We start from the raw sequence: 23,863 nt of genomic DNA on the forward strand, positions 1-23,863 counted from the left end.
ACCCCTAAAGACTCAACTTTAATCATTATAATCATAAAAAATACACACACATATTTATCCATTTTAAAAGTTGCTTATTACACTTTTCACACAAAATTCAACAAACCGTCAGGATTAGGAGAAGCTCTGATGCTTTAAAATCATCAAAAGGTTCATTCTCCCGTTCGTTACAGGACTTGACCGCATTAATCCTAATCCACCGTACGTGTACAGTCACAAAGAACAATGGCAACACAACAGGACAATAAAGAAGGCCGATTAGCAGAAGACGTGTTTTTTATAAAGGGAATGTGATTCCCGACGTTCCTGGTTGGACCCTTTTCCCTCATCAGATTAGAAGGAATGAAATCCTTGAAAATGTAAAACCGGATCGAGTATTTTGAGTCATCAAATATGGCCGCTCGTTTCCCAACCCAGCGCGATTCCTTCGTAGTTGTGATAGATTAGCCGTTTCATCACTTTAATCTGAGATCATCTCAGTTTGCTGGATTATATGAACCATGACCACGGTTTAGCCGAGTTGTAGCCATTTTTGTTGGCGGCCATATTCAATTCGCCGTTTAATATCTCGTTCATTAAAAACCATCCAGGGTTAGAAAAATGACAGGAAGTTAGTCCCAAATTTAAATATTTGTTTTTTAATAGTTATACAGAAATCTGAGTCATTTGTCAATCAGGATGAGATTAAACCTCAAAGTTTATTTTTCTCAGATTTACACAGGATTAGAACACCTGCCACCAAAATGAGATTTTTCTGATAAAAGCTCGTTTTTGTTCCCGTCAGATTTACCATGTAAAGTTGGTTATGATGCTGAAACTGAGTTAAAAGGTTGAATTAAAGTAGGTTTTGGTTAAAGCTGGAGCTTAATTGTGCAAGCGCTCCCATAAACGGGAGTGGTGGAGGAGAGGTGCGAGGCTGCACCTCCTCTTTGTCGCAGACTTTTTCATTTTACGAGGCGCTGAGGGAGTCGGCTCTCAAGGTTGAAGTTCCAGCGCTTTACTGCAGGTGTCAAATATGATATCATTCTCTTTTATCGGCCGTCATCAAGGAGGAAGCTTCCCTCTGGCATTTACAGCTCTGTGGAGGAGGAGGGCTGCAGGCGGCCCGGGATCAGGAAGATTCTGACTTTATTAGCACACGCACGCACACACACACGCACACACACACAATAATGAGGGAATAACACACACCTGGCTATGGAGCAGGTGAGAAGCCAATTGTCCCGTTACTTTTGGTCCCTTAACAAGTGGGAGACACATATGCAAACGTTGTAATTCCTACACGTTCACCTGATTTGGATGTAAACACCCTCAAATAACAGCCGACAGTCTGCAGTTAAAGCACATCTTGTTCGTTTCATTTGATATCCACTGTGGTGTATAGAGCCAATTATGTTAGCATTGTGTCCATGTCCCAATATTTATGGACCTGACTGTAGATTCAGGTGTGTCAAATGTGTTTGGAGGGCGTTTTCTCCATCAGACGTGACTCAAGACTCAGAAAAATGTGAGATGAATGAGTTGAAAGCAGAAGTTTGTTTGAGGCCAAGAACCAAAGTTTTTATTTCTGATGTAACTTCAGGTAATTTTAGAGTAAATCAACAGAAATCTGAGATTATTTCTTCCTGGAGCTAAAACTCACATTTTATCCTGATAAATTATGATTTAACTTTAGGTTTAGTTGATGTTTAGAGAAAAAACGCTCCAAAGTCCCGGATCCTGATCCTCCATGAGGGATCAACCACCAGAAGGACCCAGAGCATCACAGCCGGCTGCTGACAGCAGCGCTCCGTTATCTCCACCTCAGTAACCGGTGGTGGTGGGGTTTGACCCGGCCGGCTGAATCATAGCGGTTCTTAGAAAAGCAATCAGTAAATCCCACGTCTGACGCAGATTTAACGAGGTTAGAGTCGCAGCGAGGATGGCTGGGGGGGGGGTCGCCCGCCTCTTACACCGGCCCTCGGGATGCCTGTTAGTCCATTAATCACACGGATGCATCCGAGTCGTCTGGGAAGCAGAGAAAACACAACTGGTGTTCCTTTTGTGTTCCAGCAGGAGACGGACAACCTGTCTCTCTTTAAAGAGCAAGTCACCCCCTACCAGAGTCTTACTCCGCTCCCACTTCCTGTTTGAAAAATGCAACAAATGCTGTTACCTAGCAGACCGAGAGGGCGGAGCCGCTAACAAAAACACACACACTCACAGGCTCACAACGACATTGTGACATCATATGGTACCAGCTAACATTCTAGGGTACCTCTTAGCCGATAGCGATGGCAGATTTAAATTCAAACGCAGTGCAGAGGTTTTACCCGACAGTTTCAGGCAGAAAATTTAAATTGTAACTAAAACGCACTAAAGTGCAAAACTATGGACTACACGTGTCTGCAGCACGATTAGACACACATTTATGTAGTTTATCAGCAAAAAATTGTGATTTGGGGGTGACTTGCTCTTTAAGTTCTGAGTCAGGGTAACGTTTCTTGATGGAAAAGATCCCAGAGCAGAGGCTTTTCGTTTCCTCATAAAAAAAAAAGAGTTGTTAGAGCACATCAAAACTGGCCTCCCAGACCTTCTGCAGTAACTGGGACCGATTTACCATCTGTAGAGCTTGAAATCGGCCCTCATCCTGGTGCCGGAGCTACGGTGTCTAGTTTAGGACATCCTCAGGTGTCAGGAAGGCATCAGGTGGATCATGTCCCATCACAGATGTGCTCCTGTGCAGGTACACCATCGACCGGCGTACGGACATGGACCGGGTCTTCAACATCCACGCAGGAAACGGGTCGGTGTTCACGCTCCGAGACCTGGACCGGGAGGAGAGCGCCTGGCACAACATCTCCGTCATCGCCACGGAGTTCAGTAAGTCTGCTTTCTGAAGACGCTCCAGCTGTGAGCCACTCCACAGCTTCAGTTGTTTTTATGCAGTTTTCGTTTATTTCTAGTTTTAAGCCTGATAAAATTATTTTTTCCTCTCATCTTTAATCCTCTCTAATTAACTTCCTGTTTCTTGTTTTCTGTCAATAAAACTTCAAACTTGTGCAGAGATTTCACATTAAAATCCTATTTAGGATGTCTTAACAGATTACAGACAGAAGCAGCTTGATTCTCTCCTTAACGAGCTGTTTGTTTGTTTGTTTGTTTGTAATTAGTTTGCCCGGAAACGCGGGCCAAGCGGCTCACGTGCTCTGGGTAGACTCATAATTAGTCATGTGAAGTCACCGTGTCCACCTTTGTGTTTTCCAGACAACCCGCGCCTGATGAGCCGCGTGCCCGTCTACATCAGAGTGCTGGACGTCAACGACAACGCTCCGACATTTGCCACCAATTACGAGACGTTCGTGTGCGAGAACGCCAAGGCTAATCAGGTCAGTTCTGACACGCCATAAAGCCATCGCCATGGTTTCATCTGGACCTCCACGTTAGGGATTATCCGTCCAATTAGCTGACCTCAGAGAATCTGTAACTCGTGTTTTTAAGCTGCATCTCTGGCTGAGGCGGAACTGATAAAAAGATGATTTTACAATGGCTCCTCCTACTTAGGCCCCGCCCATTCCTCTGTAACCTCGCCACCGAGGTCAGCTGAAGTCACTGCCTCAAACTGCTCCTTATCAGCATTTTTGTCCTAATGAGCTGAGAGGTCAAAGGTCAGCGGGGCAGCGCTGACCTAAACATCAAACGCCTTTCAGAATATTGTGGGCGGAGTCTTGACTCTCAGGACGACCTTGTGAATCAGGACACTGTTCCCTGCAGGTCCGATAAGAAAGAGGCTTTGTTGGATATCTTCAGGCCGTTTCTGGATGATGGATGGTCCTGCAGATAAACCGAGCCCCCCCCCCCCCCCCCCCCCGCAGCAGGGCTGGAGGTGATGGTTGAGCCAGCTCTGATTATTCAGTTTTGACAAAAAGAAAACAAAACAGTAGAAAGGATGAAAGGAGTTTATTCCTTCTTCCACGAGCGATGCCGAGGATAAACTCTTGACACTCGTGACTTTATCAGTTTGGTTCTGGAAACATTCCGGCACATCTACTTTCATAACAATGCTCCCAACCTGGAAAACTCATGAAGGAATTCCCCTTCAGGCTTTAAGGAAAGAAACCGGGTCAGAATGAAAAGTTGTGTTTTATTCTCCAGAGGATCCAGACGGTCAGCGCCACCGACCCCGACGAGCCCCTCGGAGGACATCGCTTCACCTTCAGTCTGGCACCAGAGGCTGCTGGGAAGGCAAACTTCTCCGTCCGCGATAACAAAGGTAACCGAAGCAGAACCGTGTGTGAACCCGGACCAGGTGCTAACCGGTTCTGGATCTGTTCCCAGATAACACGGCCTGGATCCTGACCCGGAGGAGCAGCTACAACAGCCTCCAGAAGAGCGTCTACCACGTTCCTGTGGTCATCTCCGATGGAGAGTATCCCATGCAGAGCAGCACCAGCACACTCACCATCAGGGTGTGCACGTGCGACCGCGAGGGCAACATGAAGCTGTGCAACCCCGAGGCGCTGACGGCGAGGGTGGGGCTTAGCACCGGAGCCCTGGTGGCCATCTTACTCTGCGTCATCATTCTGCTCAGTGAGTTCAGGGGGTTGTTTACGTGAATCGGCGTTGTTGAGCTGCTGCAGATGCATCTTTGTGGAACCAGATTCTGTTCTACAAACGTCAGCACCCCCCCGCGGACGGACAGCGGCCTTCACAACGTCTCCCGTTTGTTGTCTTTGTTCTCCTGCAGTAATTGTGGTGCTGTTCGCCGCCCTGAGGAGGCAGAGGAAGAAGGAGCCTCTGATCATCTCCAAAGAGGACGTCAGAGACAACGTCGTCAGCTACAACGACGAGGGGGGAGGAGAGGAGGACACGCAGGCCTTTGATATCGGAACGCTGCGGAACCCGGAGGCCATCGAGGACAGCAAACAGAGGAGAGACATCATCCCCGAGACCTTCTACCCGCCGGTAAGGCGTCCCGTTCTGCCCCCGAGCCGGGACAACAACGGGGACGTCAGAGACTTCATCAATCAGAGGCTCCAGGAGAACGACAGCGACCCGACGGCGCCGCCTTACGACTCCTTGGCGACCTACGCCTACGAGGGCAACGGCTCTGTTGCCGAGTCCCTCAGCTCGCTGGAGTCTGTGACCACCGAGGGAGACCAGGACTACAACTACCTGAGCGAGTGGGGGCCGCGCTTTAAGAAACTAGCGGACATGTATGGGGGGGACGACAGCGACAGGGATTCCTAACGCAGACGAGGAGCGTTTCAACTTTGGGACAGTTCTGGCGGACGCGTGGCGGGCCGAGACGAGACGAAGCTCCCTCACCGCCTTCCCGTCATCCCTCCGGTGACCAGATGTAGGCTTTGTGTGTCCAGTCAGTGTTAGTTGAGTTTTCGCTGGGACGCAGTAAGACTTTCGTTTTTTTGTGTGTAAACCAGATCCGAAGCGGTCCCAAATATATCCCGACAGAATTCTTCTGGTTTGTTTTTTCCAAAGCTGCCTGTGGCGGACGCTCGCTCTCTCTGCAGTTTTGTAAACCAACAGATCCGCCGACGTATTTTCAGTGTTTCTGGGACTAAAGTCATGCCGCATATTGTGAGTTCTATCTTAGCTTGTGTACGTACGGTAAAACGAAACAATACGCTGTACAGTTTGGTCTGACTTCTGAAATCTCCACCTGCGTTCTGACGGAGGACCGTTGGACCTGAAATACCAAATAGCTCCTTCCTGAGGAGAACGAGCTCAGATTCACCGATCTAACGAAAGCGGACCTTTTTAAGACTTTTCTGGAAAACAAGTCCAAACACTGTTTTTTTATCATGTTCCTCTCCATGTTTTACTTCTACATGATGTTTGGTCCTGAGGGGGCCTGACCCACCCAGAATGTAGAAAGCAGCAGCTCCGTAACAGAAATGTGCCAAAAACACCACCAGTATTCGCCTCCCACGGGCCCCTGCTCCTCATTACAGGCGCCGTATTCCACGCCGAAGCCAAACCAAACGTTCCGGCTTTACACAGCTGATTTCCTGCGGGACCGCCGGCCTCTTCCATAAAGATGCTTATCGAGGGGCACCTGACCTTTGAGCGGAGCCGAATTAAGGCTTTTAAACCCAGAAGATTGTCCTCGGCTTTGCGAGAAGGTCAGAGCGCCGTTTGTTTTAAATGTGATTTAGAAAACGAAGCGAAAACATCGCTTAAGCAAAATGAGTCGAAGGCCTGAATTTGTGTAGAAAGCTTTGGGAAGGCGAGAGGACGGCGTGAAAACCCACGGCAGCTACAGCAGGCGCTGCCCTCACTTTAACAAAAGGCCAACCTGTGAGGAGGCTGACATTTGTCAGACATTTGGAACAGAAATAACAACACAAAGGCATAATTGCCACAGAGCCACATTAGTCTCTCCATCAGTAATGGTGCAGGCCATTAAACAAGCCGGCTGATTATAGAGTGACTGTCGTACACACGCGTCCTCCTCTTATTTTGTTTATTAGCTTTGCTGACGGAGCTCCCGCTGTGCGAGTGGCCGTTGCAGACCGCTGCCGTGTTCCTTTCATCAGCGTTTAATGGGTTTGAAACCCTCGGCTGCCAGAAGGCAATAAGAGTACGAAACACCAGGGCTGGAGCTAAGACCTAATGAAATCAGCTACTGATCTGCAAGCGATTAGCCAGGCCTGGCGACTGAGCGAACAGCCGAACACAACCTGAGCTACACACACACCAGTGGGGTCTGATCGCAGATGTAAGCTTAACGGTGCATCAGCGAGTACGACCTCAACAGAATGGCGATGCTAACAGCTAGCTAGAACATTAGCAGTTAGCATGTATCAGTTTAAGGTCAATAATCAGAAGCTAACTTTATAAAATCCACAGCTTTTGGCTAAAACAAAAGTGTGCTAAAGGGCTAACATGCTAGCTCTAGCTAGACCGGCGTCACATGCAGAGGTGCTGGGTTCATGAGTCGTGTGCGTACAGACACCCCCCCCCTAATCCGTTAATTTTTAAATAAATATTCAGGCTGCTAATGGAAAATCTCTCATTTTAGAACAAATCTAGTCTTATTTCTGTTTCACTGATAAACGGTGTTTGGTGGATATCTGCGTGTGCTAACCCTACCGGTTTTCCACGTGAGCAGTGAGCAGCGTCTGATTCAGGTAGGACGGTTCTGGTTGGCCCATGAGAACAGCAGCTGTTTCTGATCGGTGTTAAGGTCCGAGCTCAGCCATCTCCCTTTGGGTTGTTTTTTCTGTGTGTGTGTGTCGAGGGCTTCGGACTCAGCTGATCCGTGGTTGTTGGTGGGAATGTGGCGGAGTAGTTGCGTAGAAACGAGGACCTTCACTCTGCTTTGTAAACCGTGAGATTTTGTACTGAATATTTATATGACACGATTAAACATGTTTAAAATCTTCCTCTGACGGTTCCTCGTTCTTCAAGTTTAGCATAAAAACTTTGGTGTGAAGGCGGCCGCCGCCTCCTCACAGGTACGTATCTGCTGCATCTCAGTACAGAAGCCTGTGACAGATAGTTATTAATACGTCTGCTGTTGTTAAATAGCTGGATCCAGAGGCTACTGAGCACAGGAAATTGTTAATTAGACAATCTATAATTAAGATCTGTTAGACAGCCAATCAGGTTTTGGGGGGGAGGATGAGTGGCAGATGCTGAGAAGAATCGAGTCTCTTTAGTGTTTCAGATGAAAAGCGAATAAAACAAGTAGATTTATGCTTAACTGCAGCGTTTATTACACATTTATAATCCAATTCTTTAAAGATGCGCCTTTACAGATAATCCAGCTGAATAACAACCAGGTTCTAACTCGCCTCCTGATTGGCTCGGGTCAGGTCACTTCCTGTCCTCCTCCACCTCGTCCGTATCCTTCTCCTGGCGCTCCCGCTCCCGCCTCATCTCCTTCAGCTCCTGCCTGTATTTCCGCTCGATGAAGCGCTTCTGATGAGCCATCTGTGGGAAGTTATCTGTGTGGGGAGGACAGACGGAGGCGGGGTCAAACGAGGAGAGGAACTTAAATTACAGGTTGCTTCTGTGGTCAAACCAGGTAAAGCACAGCGGCGTGTTTTCCTTTTATTAATAGCGAGATTTTAATCAGGACTTTCGGTTTCAGCCCAGCGACTCCCAGATCTGATAATTACACGTAAACAACTCTAATAAAAAGATGAAGGAGATTAAAAACAATCAGATTCAAGATAACAGGATGTTCAAACGAAAGCCCGAGTTCAGCTCCTCCCAGAACGGAAGCAGAAGTCACGTCAACGTACCCGAACGCTAGACGACCTCGAAAACAAACACACCAGGCCTCGTTTTAGAGGAACCCAGAACATCTAAAGCTCTGCAGGCCTCAGCTGGCTAAGGTTAGAGGTCACGGCTCTAAATGTGAGAAGGACAGAAAATCGGTGCCGTCAGCCCTAGGTTGTGAAGGGCTTGGGCGCTTCCGAGGCCATCTTGGTCAGGTCACGCATCTCGTCACTCCCAGAAAATATAGAGCTGGAGCCGACATCGAGTTATTGACGGTGGGGACAGACGACCGACACCCATCAAACTCTGAGCCGATGAGCTAACAGAAGCCTTTGGAGGTTAGCGGGTGCTTGGTTGAGTGAATCGGCTCTAACCCTGAGGCAGGAGGACTAGCTACTGGCGCTGACCTCTGTGTAAGAGATTCTGACTGACAAACATAAAACCAACGAATAAACAAGCTCATCAGTAAAAAATGTTCTATTTACTCAGAAACTTACTGATGCTGAACTTAGTTCGATCGTAAAGGAAAAACAGCAGAATGTTTGGGGGGGGGGGGGGGTGCTTTCACAGTAAAATAACCGTTTTGTTTCTGTAGTTTTCAATCTGTAAAAGTTTATTGTCTCGCCTACAGCACCGTTCATTTCCAGACCTCGTTTCAAAATGGACAAATGCTGCTTTTGGCTCTCGAACGCTGAAGAAACGCGAGTGCCGCCTTGGCTTCATCAGCTATTAGTTTCCAAAAGAAAAGTTCTGAAAGCCTGAATTTGGGTTTCCTGTTTGTTGCCAACTCGGCTGAAGCCAATTTCTCCAAATCTGATCTGATTACGAGTCTGAGAGGAAACGACAAATAGAAACCACCACGGGAAACCGTTGAGAGGTTAAGACGGGTGGCGGCACGGAGAGGAGCCCCAACCCGACTCAAAACGCATCAAACAAGAGAAAGGTTCCTGAATTTGTCGCACGCTCCAGTTCTCATTAGGTGGTGGGATGCGGGGGCAGCGTCCTCAAGAGGACGTGCTAAAGGGCTAACTGCAGCACAGTAATGATCAGAGACACAAAAAGGGAAATGAAGTGTTGGAAAAGTGGCGGTCAGTTAGGTGGAGAGACGCCGTCACCAGAAAGTCTCCAAAATGTCAGGTTTTAATGAACAGAAGCAACAGCTCTGAGCTTCAGAGTTCAGCGGCTCCTCAGAAGGTCTGAATCATGTTGGATAACAGAGAGAAACGCCTGGCAAGCGGCAGGCAAACGGCAGCTGGTCTCTTAAAGCAGCTTGTTCCGTCTCAAAGTGAGATGGAGCCACATTAACGCCGTACTCACAACTTCACCACAAACACAACGAAGCAACGCTCTGAGGAGGAATGCTTCATTCGCTGGTTTTTAATTGAGAGAAAAACAGTAAGAAAGCCGAGGAAACGTTAAGTGGTTCTGAGTTGGTGTTAAGTCAAAAAATGAAGAATTTATCTGATTAAAAGAAGGATAAAGCAGAGAGGACCTGAGTCTGTCCGGGAAATATTCTCATTAATCAGAAAACATTCATGAGGCTGTCAGCATCTTAGTCCAGACAACAAAATAAACCAGAGACATCAGAAAAACCCACAAAGCAACGCGTCACATCGGCTTCCCAAAACAAGACGAAGGCTTTTAACAAATAACGACGAGGATTTTAATCCTCAACAGTCCTTTTGGGGAACGATGAAAACTGCATCATCCAGACGAGTCATGGAGGTCCTGTAGGAGGCGGAGCTGAGCGGCGTGGAGCCACTAAAGCGTTTCTACCTGAAGCACCGTCTAGAGGGGAAGCATGTACCGCAACGTAGCGTCGCTAAATACCATTAGCATGTAAGACATTAATTATCCTGTATGACGCTAAATATTCAGAATTCCTGATTAACACTGAATAACATTTCAGAGTATTATTATTATTTAGAGTAAACACCTAAGGCGCTAGTCAGCACGTGGCACAAGTCAGCCCGCTTCAACGCATTCTTCTCCGTCCCAAAGAGAAGCAGGGCGCCCGCAAGTCTCAGTGTGAAACTTTTGTGCTTGGGTCAAAGGTCATGCTGGTTTAAAGCCAGTTAGTTATCGACACGGTTTTCCCACAAACGAGCACTGAGGTCTCGCCCGGTTGGATCTGACTTCCTTTAGTTGTGAGTGCACAAGTATTTAAGTGTTTACTTTAGTGAATCTATTTAGCCCCCCCCCCCCCCCCCCCCCCCGCCCAGTGGGTCGTGTCCAATCACTGAGCCTCTCATTTGACTGTGCAGTTTTTCCAGTCACAAGTCACGACCATGCAAACTAAGTGCAAATTACAGTCTCACTGCCTTTCTTACACAAGTGTGTGTGTGTGTGTGCATGTGTGTGTGTGCATGTGTGTGTGTGTGTGTGTGATGTGATTATAAAGGACTGATCTGTTGCATAAATACAAGAAAACAAATGCGTCTCTGGTCTCGTTCTCATGGACGACCTTGATCAAAAGGACAAAGAGTAATGAAGAGGTTAAAACACGTTTATAGGAAGAGGTGCTCACCAGCGACCGGCCACACGGGCGTGTTTTCTACTGATTTTATAAATACATCAATGTCTCCTTTGACTCTAGTTGCTGATTCTTCTCTCTAATCACGCTGCCGAGTCTAAAACGTCCACAAACACCAGAATAACTGCACATAACGCTAGAAGAGAAACGAGGAAAAACCTGAGGCTGTGATAGCAAATAAACACGTTTATGTCTCGTAACGTTCTAACATAGTATAGTTAGAAATACATGGTGGAGGTAAAAAATAAGAACAAAATAAATAAATCTAAGTAGTTCTGTTGCATTTAAATAAAAACTTCTCACCGAACCGCCGCGCTTCCCTGAGCCCTCCACTCGTCACACACTCATATATTCAGCACCAGAACACCACCGGTGTTCCATCTAAAAGCAAATTTATCCGTTTTTAAAGAATTTTGTGTGTCTCTGAGACCGAAACGCCGACAGAAACACACATTTTAATGTTTCGTCTGCACGCTTCGTTTGGAAACTGAACAGCTTGAAAACGAACACGAGATTGTGACGGTTCTAGATGACTGAATGAACCATTCGAGCTGCTCAGATTCGTTAGATCAGGGAAACAAAAACACAGAAAATACGACTCTGATCTCTTCCAGCACCATCTTCTGATTCACCTCATGTTTTATCTGGAGTCGGGAGGACTTTGTCCATCTACACGTCATCCGGCTAGTTCTACGTTCTCAAAGAAGCTTCTTTCTCGCTCATTTAAAAATCCAAAGCATAAAAGTTTCTGTTTACTTTTTAAACATTTTTAAAATTAAAATAATTGATTAGCGAGGGTTTACCACAATGAAGCTCTAAATCGGCATTTTCTCTTATTCTATCGGCTTTCAAACCGTAACAAACAACTGGGAGACGCCAGCTGGTGCTCCGAGGTATTTCTGTGCGTTAAAGGTCTGAATCGTGAAGCCTAGGCTTGAGAAAAATGCTTCTTTCTAACAGAATTTTCACAAGCACCATATAGTGGTTTGCTGTTCATGTATTCAACATTCAAGGGCCTCCTCCTATGGTATGTGAAACGGCGCCAAAAAGCCCCATTTCCATATAATATGCATCTGAGTCGTGCAGAGAGTGCGCTCCTCTAATTTGTCATTAAAGCAACAGAGAAAGAAAGTGTGTGATAACAGCAGAATTCCATTAAAACAGGAGAAGGATCAAAAGAAAAATAATAAAAAACACATCTCTCCTTCAATAAGGCCTCAGAGGGAAAACCACATATTGGAGTTAAAATATGGAAATCACCAGGTCTTGTTCCTGTGAGACGACCGGAGAAGAACCCACTCCGAAGGAAAAGCAGAGCAGCTCTGGCTGTTTGCGTTGTTTAACATGCAGCACGGAGCAATCCACAAGAATACGGCTGCACCAGAACACACGAGGCGTTGGATTAGAGGCTGTTGGGCATCGCGGGGCGTTTGGAGACTTCTCAGCTGTTCGACGGTCTGGAGAAATCCTTCCACTGAAGAGCGCCTCACTTTGCATACTGATCACCTTCTGTTAGCGTGTTCAGGAACACGCCACAGACCTGGCACTCCTACCGTTTCTGTTCCTGGCACGGTGCTGCATTCCTTACAGGTTTCCTAAGTTTGGGTTTCATTGCTTAAGTTCAACCCACAAACCAGTGGAGGCACCAACTAGAGGAGCCTGTCCCTGCTCTTCTCGACAGAAGCGTCAGAATTCAGCCCCGTTTGAGGGTTTTCCAGCAGGAATGGCCAAAAATCAGACGTTCTCCTTCAGGATGTTCCGCTAGAGAGCGGAATCCATGTTTCTATCGGGTATGGCGAGTGGTCCAGGTCCTGAAGAAGCACAGCAGCTCCACACCATCATACTGCCACCACCATGTTTGACTCCAGAGGAACCTCGTGCAGATCTCTGGATGTTGTTCTTGAATTTCTTTAGGGCGAGGCACATTGTGTTGATTTTTGAAATCGTTCAGTCATCGTCGTGTGGTCAAGCAGGTTCTATAACGTTCTACAGGACTGGGTGTAGCTGAACTCCATTACAGATAACCTGGTAGTCTTAGACTTTTTTTGGGAGGGGTACCTTTTCTAGTAACGTAAGGTTGGTTTAAAATATTCTCGTCTCTTGATAAATGTAGAAAAAACAAAGGCAGAACAAATCTGTAACCATATAAATCTTCTCTACGTCTAAAGCCCGGATCTGGTTTTGGGCCGTGTCTAGGAGTCGGACAGCGGGGGGCGCTGTGTCCCGTTGTGCTGAAATGCATCGACTGGATGTGAAATTTCTGATAAGAGGTAGTTTCTTTAAAAGCCGTGTCCTTTTGTTAATGCATTCAGTCTTTAGACAGAGGAGTGAGGCAACTGCAGCGGTCGGCTCGGTCTATCACCTGGAACTCAAAGGACCAATAGAGCGCCTGAGTAATCGTACTGATGAAGGGATTTTCCCGCCACGTCAGAGAGCAAACAACACCCTCAAGCCACTGAATAGAGACGTTGTATACTGCGCTTTACTTTCCCTTTATCCGCTGGATGCTTTTCTCTGGAGATTAAGGGGTTCGGAGAAAGCCGAGGAAAGAGTTTAGTTCCCCTACAGCAACAAGCCATGCAGGCTCCTCTTATTCAACACATATTGTTTTGTTTGGGAAACAAGCAGCTGCAAGGAAGCTGAGGGAGAAGTGACAGCTGAGTCCTACAGCCAGATACAAAAGCATTCCTTCTGAGAGGATAAATGATAAATGGTTATGCCGTTTCCATGTATATTTGATGGTGCCTCGGACCTAATGGTGCACGGAGCCGTGGGAGCCTGAGAAACTCCTTCCTTCCTTCTTCTCACTGACTTCACTAGCCTACCTGGCTGCTCTCAGCTCGATTTGTTTGCACTCATGCTCCCCCCCAGTCTGGGCCTTGGTTAACATTTAATTCTGCCTAGACGGATGCAGGCAGGAGACTGTCAGGAACCATCAAAAAGCAAAACGTGAACCACCGGCGGGATGGCCCCAGACGTGTGTGGTGGGGGCTTTGGTGTCTTTAATGAGCTCCGAGCTGTCTGAGCCAACACAGCCGCGTGTCTTCACCTCTCCGCAGGGTATCTGCAGGTTTAAGGGAGCCAAATTTAAGACTTTTTAAGACCTTTTTTAAGGCCACTTTGAAAAAATTTAAGCAATTTTTAAAAATTACATTTAAGCTATAATTTCCAGCCTCATGTAGCTAACCATGTAGCGAACGTAGGATTAGCCATCCAGTTACCATTAAACTTGCACTTCTCCATGGTGCAAGCTCCCACTAGCTTAACCAGCTAACGTGCTCATCTAAAAACAGCCCCCTTTCACAACCAACTGAATGTGTACGGTTCCGCTTACGCCAACATCGTACACAAAAAACGCTGAATACTAACTAGACATTCATGAAAATTTTATAGAAATTAAATAATCTTGTTTATTGGGTCTTTGGTGATTTAAGACCTTTGGAAACTGTATTTAAGGATTATTTGTAATCTTTAAGGATTTTTAAGGCCTTAAATATGGAAAAGCAAATTTAGGACTTTTTAAGGACCTGCGGATACGCCGTCTCCGGCACCGCTGAAGATCTCGGCAGCAGAACCCAAAAGTTCAGTCCTGCTCAAAGTGCTGCTGATACTCAGGGAGGCTTTAAAAAAACATGGAACTGGATCATGTTGCACACGCGTGTGTGTGTGTGTGTGGGGGGGGGGGGGGGGGGGGGGGGGGTTCGATCAGAGAGTAACACAAGGTAGGGCTGTTATACAAGAGAAGTGATGGTGTAGCCAGTCCCGCACCGAGGGCCAATAAGACAATCAATGATGAATTACATGACACCGGGGCTAATGTCCTTGATTAGTCTTGCTATGTGAACAAATGAAGCGCGGCCCTTGACAATCACACAGGAGACAACGCGGCTCCGATAGGAGCTGATGTGTTTGGAGGTTCTGCAGCTCAAGTCTCATTATACAAACTCACGGTCAGGAGACGCGCAAATCCTTCAGAAGCTGGTCTGAACCTCGCCGACTGGCCTTGCCTGCTGATTTCCACTAAACAATGTTTGAGAATGGAATAAAAGACATAAAATATCCTCGGCGACGTTCCTGCTCCACAATCAGGACTCAAAACATGGATAAAATTAAAAAATTAGCCATCTATTCTGCTTTAATTAAAGAAGACACGAGCATGTTTGTAAGGGATGGTGTTAATCAGACCGTATCCGTTTCTGTTAATATCAGACACTAATTTGTTCTCAGAACCAGACTGGAAGTTTAAAAGTCCCAGAGCGAAACCTCCTGGGTTATCACTCATCACATGTGTCACCAGAATATTAATAACTTGTGTTTTTGTTTCTTTTACAGTCACATCTTTGTGTTTTCATTAGTAATTCATGTGTAAGAACATCAGTGGTCTGCTACGGAAGCCCAGAAGGATCAAAACAAGCAGACTACTGGGACAATTTTAGTTGACTAAACAGATTAGACTAGTTAACCATTGTTGGTTTGTCTGTGTCAACAATGGACTAACTACTGGAGTCAACCAGCGTTAAGATGGCCGCCACAGCTAACCCGCTTTAGCGAACACGGTTAAAAGTTGGTTAGTTTTACAGAAATTTGGTGAAAGTCGTAGCTAAGTCTCATCCTCGTCGTAGACTCTTAGCAAGGCACATGAGGTGAGATCTTTAACCGCTGGGAGTCAACTGTGGTTGTTGGATTTAGAAAACACAAACACGGTTAGACGTTGGTTTGATTCATAGACACGGGAACCAAACTGGGTGTAAAACCAGCTGAGAGCTATTTATTCACCAGGAATTCTGTCTCGTTTCAAATACGAAATAAAAAGTTGGCATTAGTTTTAAACGCTGGCCCAAACGGTAGAGTGCGTTCCCAGTTCCCAGCAGGGATGAGAGGCCCTTGGTTTGCTTTGAGGACAGACTGAAGGGATCCTGTGTGAGCCCGAAGACCCAGAAGTGTTGAAGTTTGTAGTTTAGGCCACTAGATGCTACAGACCTGGCAACAATCCTGCCACTCAAACATGATTTCAACAATGATTATTCCATCTCCAACTATTTCTACGGAAGCCTAAACGCCTGCGAGGCCAGAAACCATCAATATATAAATGTATATATAATTGTTTATCTGAAATCAAAGACTGGTTCACATCAAACGTTCTCAAACTCAACAGTGATAAAACAGAAATGTTACTTGTCGGCACTAAATCTTTACTATCCAAAATCCACAGCTTTACACTTCCTGTCGACAACTCCTTAGTTTCCCCCTCCCCTCAGGTCAAGAGTGTGGGTGTCATCCTCGACTCCTCACTATCCTTCCAGTCCCACATAAACAATATTACCCGGTCTGCCTACTTCCATCTACGTAACATTAACCGCCTAGCCCCTCCCTCACTACTCACTCGGTCACCATCCTTGTCCACAGCCTCATCACTTCCCGTATTGACTACTGCAACGCTCTTCTCTCCGCTCTTCCTCACAAATCCCTACATAAACTCCAACTTCTCCAGAACTCGGCAGCCCGCATCATTTCCAGAACTCCCTCCATCCACCACATCACCCCTGTTCTTCAGCAGCTCCACTGGCTCCCAGTCACTTCCAGAATCCAATTCAAAATTCTGCTATATACATTCAAAGCCATCCATAACCTAGCTCCACCGTACCTCTCAGACCTCCTTCATCCTTCAACCTCCACCCGTTCCCTCAGGTCCTCCTCCTCTATGCACCTCTCTGTCCCACCTTTCCGTCTGGTCACTATGGGGAGCAGGGCCTTCAGTCGCTCTGCTCCCCAGCTCTGGAACTCCCTCCCTCCTGACCTCCGTAACATTGACTCCCTCACTCTCTTTAAAACCAGACTCAAAACCCACCTGTTCCAATAGTTACTCTCTTTGCTCCAATCTGTCTGTTTGTTTTATGCTGTTTTATCTTTTATTGTTGTGTATTTTATCTCTGTAAAGTGTCCTTGAGTGTTCAGAAAGGCGCTGTTGAAATAAAATGTATTATTATTAATATATATTATACATGAATCAATTTCCCTCTGGGATTAATAAAGTATTTTTGAATTGAATTGAATATTGAACTGTTAGCGTGTCATTTATGCTCACCAGAAGCACAAGCGTGGCCTAAACTCAGCGAGCTACACCCAAACAAAGGAACGAACAGAAATAAAAAGCTGTAAACTTTTCTTTGTTGAAGATTCTGTTTTCATCCGTGGAATATTGGTCCTGGCAGATGTAGATTGTATGATCAAGTTGACGTCTTTGCAGCGTGTTCAAATGTTCTTTATTTCTCCTCCAGATGGAGGCGACATGAGGAGAGACAGCAGGGGATCTTTCTTCACCGCCGGCTGTTAACAGCAGTTTGGTGTCTTTGTTGCCTTTGAACCACAACATTTAGCATTTCCTACCAATGTATGGACGAGCCATTCATCATCTTCCACTAGCAGCTTCAGCGTCATTGAAAGAGCTGTGTCCAGGACTGAGCTCGTGAAGCTGGGACTCTAAACTCTTGCAGGTTTCATCGCAGAAGATGGCTGATCCGCTCACGTGGGGACATGTTGGTGTGCCGGCATACAAAAGTCGATCTGCGTGCTTTCAGGGGGCTCGGTGTAATTTTTAGCTGAGCAACCTGCTTTTTGTCCGTTTGACTTCCTGCAGCTTTCAGCAAAGCTGGCGCAGGTTTTACGTCACAAGCTGGGATTTCATCAGGAGCCGTTTGCACAAAGTGTTTGTGGCAAAACAATCAATAAAAACATCAGTGAGATTTTAGTAAAACATCAGGTAAGCCCCGCCCCCTATAGAAGATTATGCTGACCATTACCGTAATGTTTGTGCATGACCCCGCCTCCACCCACAGACCCATTAACTAAAATATTTATGCAGGAAAAAGACATTTCCATTAATCCGGTTTGCTGTTCTTTAGTTTCATGCTCTCCCGTTTGAATTCATTAACGACCTCGGTTGTAGGCTCCGCCCCCCGTAACATTGGGACTCGCTCCAAGGAGATTTGCATTCCTGTAGGATCCCAGTCCCAACCTGGAAATCTACTTTAGCTTCACGGCAGAAACACCTTTCAGAGTTTAACTGGGTCAGAGGAAGCCGGACTGGACGTGACTGAAGTGGTGTTGGGAGATGTTTGAGGGTTTTTACCCAATCCCAGTTTAACCTCGATGGTTTTAGCAGATTTAAAAGTTGAATGTGGAACATTTTAACAATAATAAATAAATAAAAACTCCCCGGGTGTTTAGAGGCGTGCAGGATGAACGTGCAGCATTTCCTTTAAAAGCTATTTTTTAATTTTGACGACGGGTTCATGTTTACATCCACCAGCCAGTAGAGGGCACCATTGCGGGTTGCCAAACAGCCGCTGAGCTGCGGACTCGGCAAGTCAAGCAGCTCCTCCTGAGCCCAGAAGATGTGGTTATCCTTCTGAGAAGAGGAGCGACCATAAAAGACCTAAAGCCAGAGCGAGTCGCGGTGAAGCCAATTACTGATGGACCCAAATAAAACATTCACGTGTTGGCAGCAAACCTGGCATCCCGTCGGCTGGAAACCTCCACGCACGTTGTTGTTCCTGTTCCGCATTCAACCTTTAACCTTTGATAAAAAAATCTGTACTTGGGCCCTTTTTTTTTTTATACCATCCATGAAACTTGTACATCAGACTGTAGATATCTGTGTCCTCTCGGGTCCCCCAGAGTCCAGAGAGCCCGCGTTTCAACATCTTAGCTCTAAATATTCTAAAGAGGAAGCGTCTCATTAAGTTTACTATCTGGATGTGGTTGCTATGGCGACCCTGATGAGCATCTTATGTGTGCAGTGGTGTCTTTAATGAGCCACTGGCAGCAGCTTTAACATTTCTGTTGTTCTTACACAACCTTCACAGTTTCTACAGCCCCATGTAGACATTTAGTCTCAGCTGATATAAAATCAAGCTACTGTCAGTCAGCGGTTGCAAAATGTACCTTACAACTCAGTTAAGAAATCTTAAGATTTAGTTTTATTTTATTTTCAGGCTGAAGGCGTGAAGCTGGGTCCGAATCACAAATCCCACGTGAAGACGACGGGGTGGAGGAGCGTCCGTCTGCCTGACGGGTAAAGCGGTGGATTTAAATTAAACGAGAACACAAAGTCAAACAAAGCTGCTCAACTGGAGGCATTTTGCAACGAACAAGGGAGCACTAGGAGAGATGATTTTAAATTAACTGACCTTTTAAAAGGCACCGCTAATCTAGTCACATGAAACAGCAATTTATGAGAGGGGAAATGTTCATTTACTAGCAATGAGCATCTATCAATCTTGGTGACAGAGGAGTACACTGGGGAGAGGAAACGGGAGGCATTAAAGGAGGGAGGAAGACACCGGAGATGGAGTGTGTGCACTGAACTACGCCCCTGATAGGGAGGGAGGGAGGTGAGACGGGAGGAGGAACCAAGCCAGGAGCAGACAGAGAGGTGCTTTAGATTAGAACAGCCCGACGCTAATGTTTCATGGAAAGCCTGATTCACAAACAGAATCAATCACAAGTGGCTGGAGGCCTCATTTAAAGCAGGATGAGACCAAAGCGTGACCTTCCTGCCCGTGGCCGGCTCCACCAGCCTGTTCACACCAAACCTCCACATAATAGGCCAAGTAAAGAACAAACTCCACGTTTGATTAATGAAGTCGTCACACAGATAGCAAGTGAGTCTGGTCCAGAATAATACCCCTGAACGAACACACACACACACACACACACACACACACACACACACACACACACAGCGCGTCTCTGAGAGGCCTGTAACTGTGTTTTTACTTGGCAGTGAATGAGACGTTATAAAACCCACCATCTATCCTCCTTAAGTGCCGGTTGATGAAAAGACAATAAGAAGATGAAAAAGCGGCGCATCGGGGACACATCAGGTGCTCTCCTTCAAATGTGAAGAGGAGCTCTGAGCACATGAGTCGATCAGGGCGCGACGCCTCGCTCTCGTTAGTGAAAAGGGCTCCGGAGCACACCAGCATGTTTCAAAGCCGCGCGCGTGGGTCTGGACAGAAGCATCCTGACTGACGCGGTGGAGGACGCTTGGCTTTCTGGGCCGGGTGCCGTTGCTCTGGGCGAACACTTCAAACAGCCAGACCTCCTATATGTCACAGCCAACCGGCTGCTCCGGCCGCGCATCTCTGCCAACCATCCTGCACACTGTACCGCCTCAGGCTAACGCACACACACACACACACACTTTTAAGTGTAAAAGTGTTTATGGTGCTGTGCAAAAGTCTAGGAGCCATTCACGTTGTCCTCCTAAGCAGCCGGATGTTTGTAACGACTCTCTAACGGACAACTGGACTCCGTTAGCAGCAGCTCCTCATAAAAAACACACGTTGTTGTATTTCTTCAGCAAAATCCACGGAAAACACAAAACGTAAAACAGAACGGCTCACGCGGAGGATCCTCTGACCCAAAACTGCTGCTGGAGAAGAACCGAGTCTCCGTTTCCAAATCAAACCCGGACTAACAGGAAAAAATTACGTCCCAGGAGAGTTTGAATGAGAATTGTTGGATTTCATTATTATAACTTACAGATATTATTGTTGTGTACATTAACGATGATTCAGTTTAGTTTACAGAGCCGTGAAACATCAGGAGAGCCTTAGTCCTCAGAGGGACACGCGACTCCTGATCGGGGTTAAAGTCAGTAAGGGTTTAATGTAGTGTATTATTAATAAAACTGATATTAAGGCAACGTTAAAGTAGGATAATCCTGTTTAACCTTTATTGTCTCCAGTTAGTGCTGCAGATATGAAACCATAATTATTCATTTAAAGAAAAGCTGAACTATTAATTGTCTAATTGTTAATATAACAACTACATAATCATCCTGTAGGTCCTCCACTAGGGGGCAGCAGATATGTCTCGGACTGGATTTGGGAGGTTTGTGATGAAGGTGCTAATCCTGATGCTCCATCTGGAGGCTTTAAAGTCAGACGTGCTTTTTTTTTAGTTTATTCCTACCGAGCTGCTGACCTGCCAGTTAAAGGGTTAAAAAATCACCATGTTTTTTATTTCTCTGGGCGGTTTGATGAGCAGCAGTGAAGCTACAACACCAGCAGGCCTCCAGCACCGCGTTAGGAACAGTTTCACACACGGGAAAGTCGGGCTGTTATGCTAAACAGAAGCGGTTGAAGACTTTTGCACGGTGCTGGGTGTGTTGAACTCACATTTTTCCAGCGCATCCATCGCAGCTCCCATTTCAGCCTGCTGGATGCTGGATTAGGAGACAAAGAAAAGGATTTTAGCGTATTCAAGATGTGCCTTTTCAAAATTCTGTCAAAAACAGAAAAAAAACCAGCCCTAATATTGAGCGGATTATCAAAAAGTGATAAATGCACGAGTTTCTGTAACAATCACAGGTGCACGCGGCTCTGAGCCGGGCCCCGCCTGAGGCTCTCCATCCCTCCTGAACGCCACCGTGGAGGTAGCTGCTAGCCTAAATCATGTAAATACAAAAACACTGAGCTGTCAGAGGCTCTGCAGAGGGGACAAACTTATCGCCAGCTTAGAGCTTTCAAGATTTCCTCGTGTGCGTGCATGGAGGGGATGAGAGATGTTTGTTGGATTTGGTTTCCAAAAGGCTCAGCTGCAGCTTTAGACCCTTCCAACTCTCAAAAAGAGATGACACACAAAAGATCTGCAGCCAAGCGGTAAAACACAAACAAAATCCCAGGTGATGTGGCTTCACGGGTGCACTTCCATAACTAGATGTATGTTAAATCAATAAAGAATCGATTGGTTTTCATCCCCCGATCGAACTGAGCTTGATTGGTATAATAAACACCGTCAGCGCTGTGGAGCCATTATTCTGGAGCCCATTAGCGGAGCACTGAGGAGGAAAGCTCCCGGTCCGGTTGTGTCCAGCTTACTCACCTCGGGCCTTTTCCGCAGCCGATCCGCTCCCCTTTGAAATACACGGCCACCGTGTAGGTCCGGGCGTGAGAGGGCCCCACCGTCTGCAAGGTCCTGCAAATCCAAGAGGAGAGCGCATTCAGGGAGGTTCAGGGAGGCGGAGGTTACAGCAGGTCTTCGATGAGCACAAATAGAATTCACCTGAAGGGCAGCGCTCTGATTCAGAGGCTCACTTTGTGAACGAGCGTCTGAGGGACGCGTCGACAACTTTAAAGCCTCCCCGAGTCCCCGCGCTCATCTCCAGATACACAAAGCTGCGCTTGGCGAAGTAAAATAAATAAACAAATAAGCGACATGCAGGGAGGGAGCTTGAAATAAACGAATGACAATAGCCCCGCATGTCCTCGGTGCCTCTAGAAGGGGGTAAACAAGACAAATAAAAACCAAAGAGGGACCAAGACATCTCATCTCGCTCTTCTAACTAACAGATGCACCTCCTCTAAAACGAGAAGAAAAATCAAGCTGTCAGCTCTTGCTCCTCTCCTGCAGGGACACATGTAGCAGGCAGTTGTTTGAAATGCTAACATTAGCATAAACATCTCCGCTCCAAGCTGTGACTCGACTAAATTATTCACAGACGATTGACTGATTTCAGGAGAGCAATCCATTTTTAATGCAGCGTGGTCACTTATGACACTTTTATCAATAATGCAGCCGCGTTCTCACTTACGAATGAAAGAGCGGGAAAATAAAACGCACGGCAAGTAAATAAGACGTCGGTTTGGAGCCCGGAGTTACGGCGGCGACACAGAGGGAGACGGGAGGAGGAGGAATTGATCCTCGGGGTCGATGGGACGAGAAGTCACGCTGATGGAAGGCGAGGCCTAAAAGGGGAGCGCTGCTTTGAGGCTCCCTGGTGTGTCCTGACCAGATGAGACGTACTGTGGAGTGATGGTGCTGGGGTGGAGGTGTGGATCAGTCATCAGCCAGACAAATGCACCAGGGAACCTTTAGCGGGGGGTCGGTACATTAACACCCCCCGTCTGACTCACACCCTCGGCTGGAACGGCATTTCGCTGCCCTCGATACTTGTAAACAAACTCAGGAGGACCTCTGGGACGCCGACAGCTGCCGTAAAAGTTGCACGACTCTGACTTATCGACCCACGAGGTTGGGTCATCTTATGAGTTGGGGAGGGGGGTCAAGGAGAAGCTCCAGATTATTGGTGGCTACCGAGTACTCAATGAAGACGGGGCGTATTAACTACACTCGAGGGTGTAGCAGAAGCCAGGCTACGTCAGGAGGAGGAGCCACACTGGGACGCGGGGCAGCCATTTGTTTCTCCTTCACGTTCCTGTTGACAGACGGGCCGGAGAGGAGCTCTGACTGCAGAGGCAGAGGAGGCAGAAAATAAAAAACAAAAACGGAGAGCTGAGGACATTTAAATAAACACAAAGAGCGGGGCTGACTAAACGCTGGATCACTGTGAACAGAAACGTTCCGTTTCCAATCGCCCTTGTGCCTCTGACTGACCTCCTTTTTCACTCCTCTAAGAAAAGGCTGTTTGAGGGTTTCCATAGCAACACACGGCAGCATCATGGCAGCTCTCTGAAGAGTTTCATCAAGTGACACTTGCTCCCCGACTCCTCGTCAAATGAGAGGTCTCGGAGGCCATGTTTATTTATCACAACAGCAGCGACCTTTACGCAGCTATTCATAACGTTCACAAAGACCGACGCGTTTCCCGTCAAATACAGTTATTGTTCTTGTCATCCGTTTCTCTGAATGTGGAGACATGTCCTCGCCTCCTCTGAGCCTTAAGTGAGATTATTTAGATTCAGGGAAAACAATTCAGTGTGACTGGTTAGGTAGTTCAAACAGCTAGCTGTGATTAGCATTTAGCAACAAAAATAAAGCTCTAAGTCATGGGTGCCCGCCCCTGGTCCTGGAGGACCGCCATCCAGCATGTCTGCTCCAGCGAAACCTGTTAAAGCAGCAATCCGGAGTTTCCCCCTTCAGGAATTAAGTAGGATTATTTTTTAATCCATGCCAGTGATAGTCCTACCCTGTACTGTGATATAATAGGAGGTAGAGGCCGACCCATACTGGTTATTGGGATACTGATGTGTAGGAGACACCATCAGCTGACATCCAGATGTTTTCCACCGTATTTTCATGTAAAATGTCTTTAATAAGATCAGTTGATGCACAAATTTTCTGAAGCTGAATCGGTTT

At 46.7% G+C, this 23,863-nt stretch overlaps 2 protein-coding genes across 3 annotated transcripts in view; one reads left to right on the forward strand and one right to left on the reverse strand.

The window, feature by feature from the left end:
• cdh6 (cadherin 6) overlaps window positions 1-5,453 on the forward strand; it is a 61,009-nt gene extending 55,556 nt beyond the window's left edge. Inside the window, exons 8-12 of the mRNA XM_015955512.3 lie at window positions 2,726-2,862; window positions 3,247-3,368; window positions 4,135-4,252; window positions 4,318-4,569; window positions 4,727-5,453. Of these exons, the coding sequence (XP_015810998.3) occupies window positions 2,726-2,862; window positions 3,247-3,368; window positions 4,135-4,252; window positions 4,318-4,569; window positions 4,727-5,229 (1,132 nt within the window). The 3' untranslated portion in view covers window positions 5,230-5,453. The remainder of the gene's footprint in view (window positions 1-2,725; window positions 2,863-3,246; window positions 3,369-4,134; window positions 4,253-4,317; window positions 4,570-4,726) is intronic.
• Window positions 5,454-7,694: 2,241 nt separating this feature from the next.
• The window catches only part of drosha (drosha ribonuclease III), a 287,001-nt gene continuing 270,832 nt past the window's right edge, over window positions 7,695-23,863 (reverse strand). For both annotated transcript variants that reach the window (XM_070553472.1, XM_015955511.3), the window contains exons 30-32: window positions 21,650-21,742; window positions 20,944-20,990; window positions 7,695-7,949 (exon numbers count right to left, since the gene is read on the reverse strand). In XM_070553472.1, the coding sequence (XP_070409573.1) occupies window positions 7,819-7,949; window positions 20,944-20,990; window positions 21,650-21,742 (271 nt within the window). In that variant the 3' untranslated portion in view covers window positions 7,695-7,818. The remainder of the gene's footprint in view (window positions 7,950-20,943; window positions 20,991-21,649; window positions 21,743-23,863) is intronic.

Source organism: Nothobranchius furzeri, chromosome 7 (assembly GCF_043380555.1).
Source record: "Nothobranchius furzeri strain GRZ-AD chromosome 7, NfurGRZ-RIMD1, whole genome shotgun sequence".
In the NCBI taxonomy this organism is placed as follows: Eukaryota; Metazoa; Chordata; class Actinopteri; order Cyprinodontiformes; family Nothobranchiidae; genus Nothobranchius; species Nothobranchius furzeri.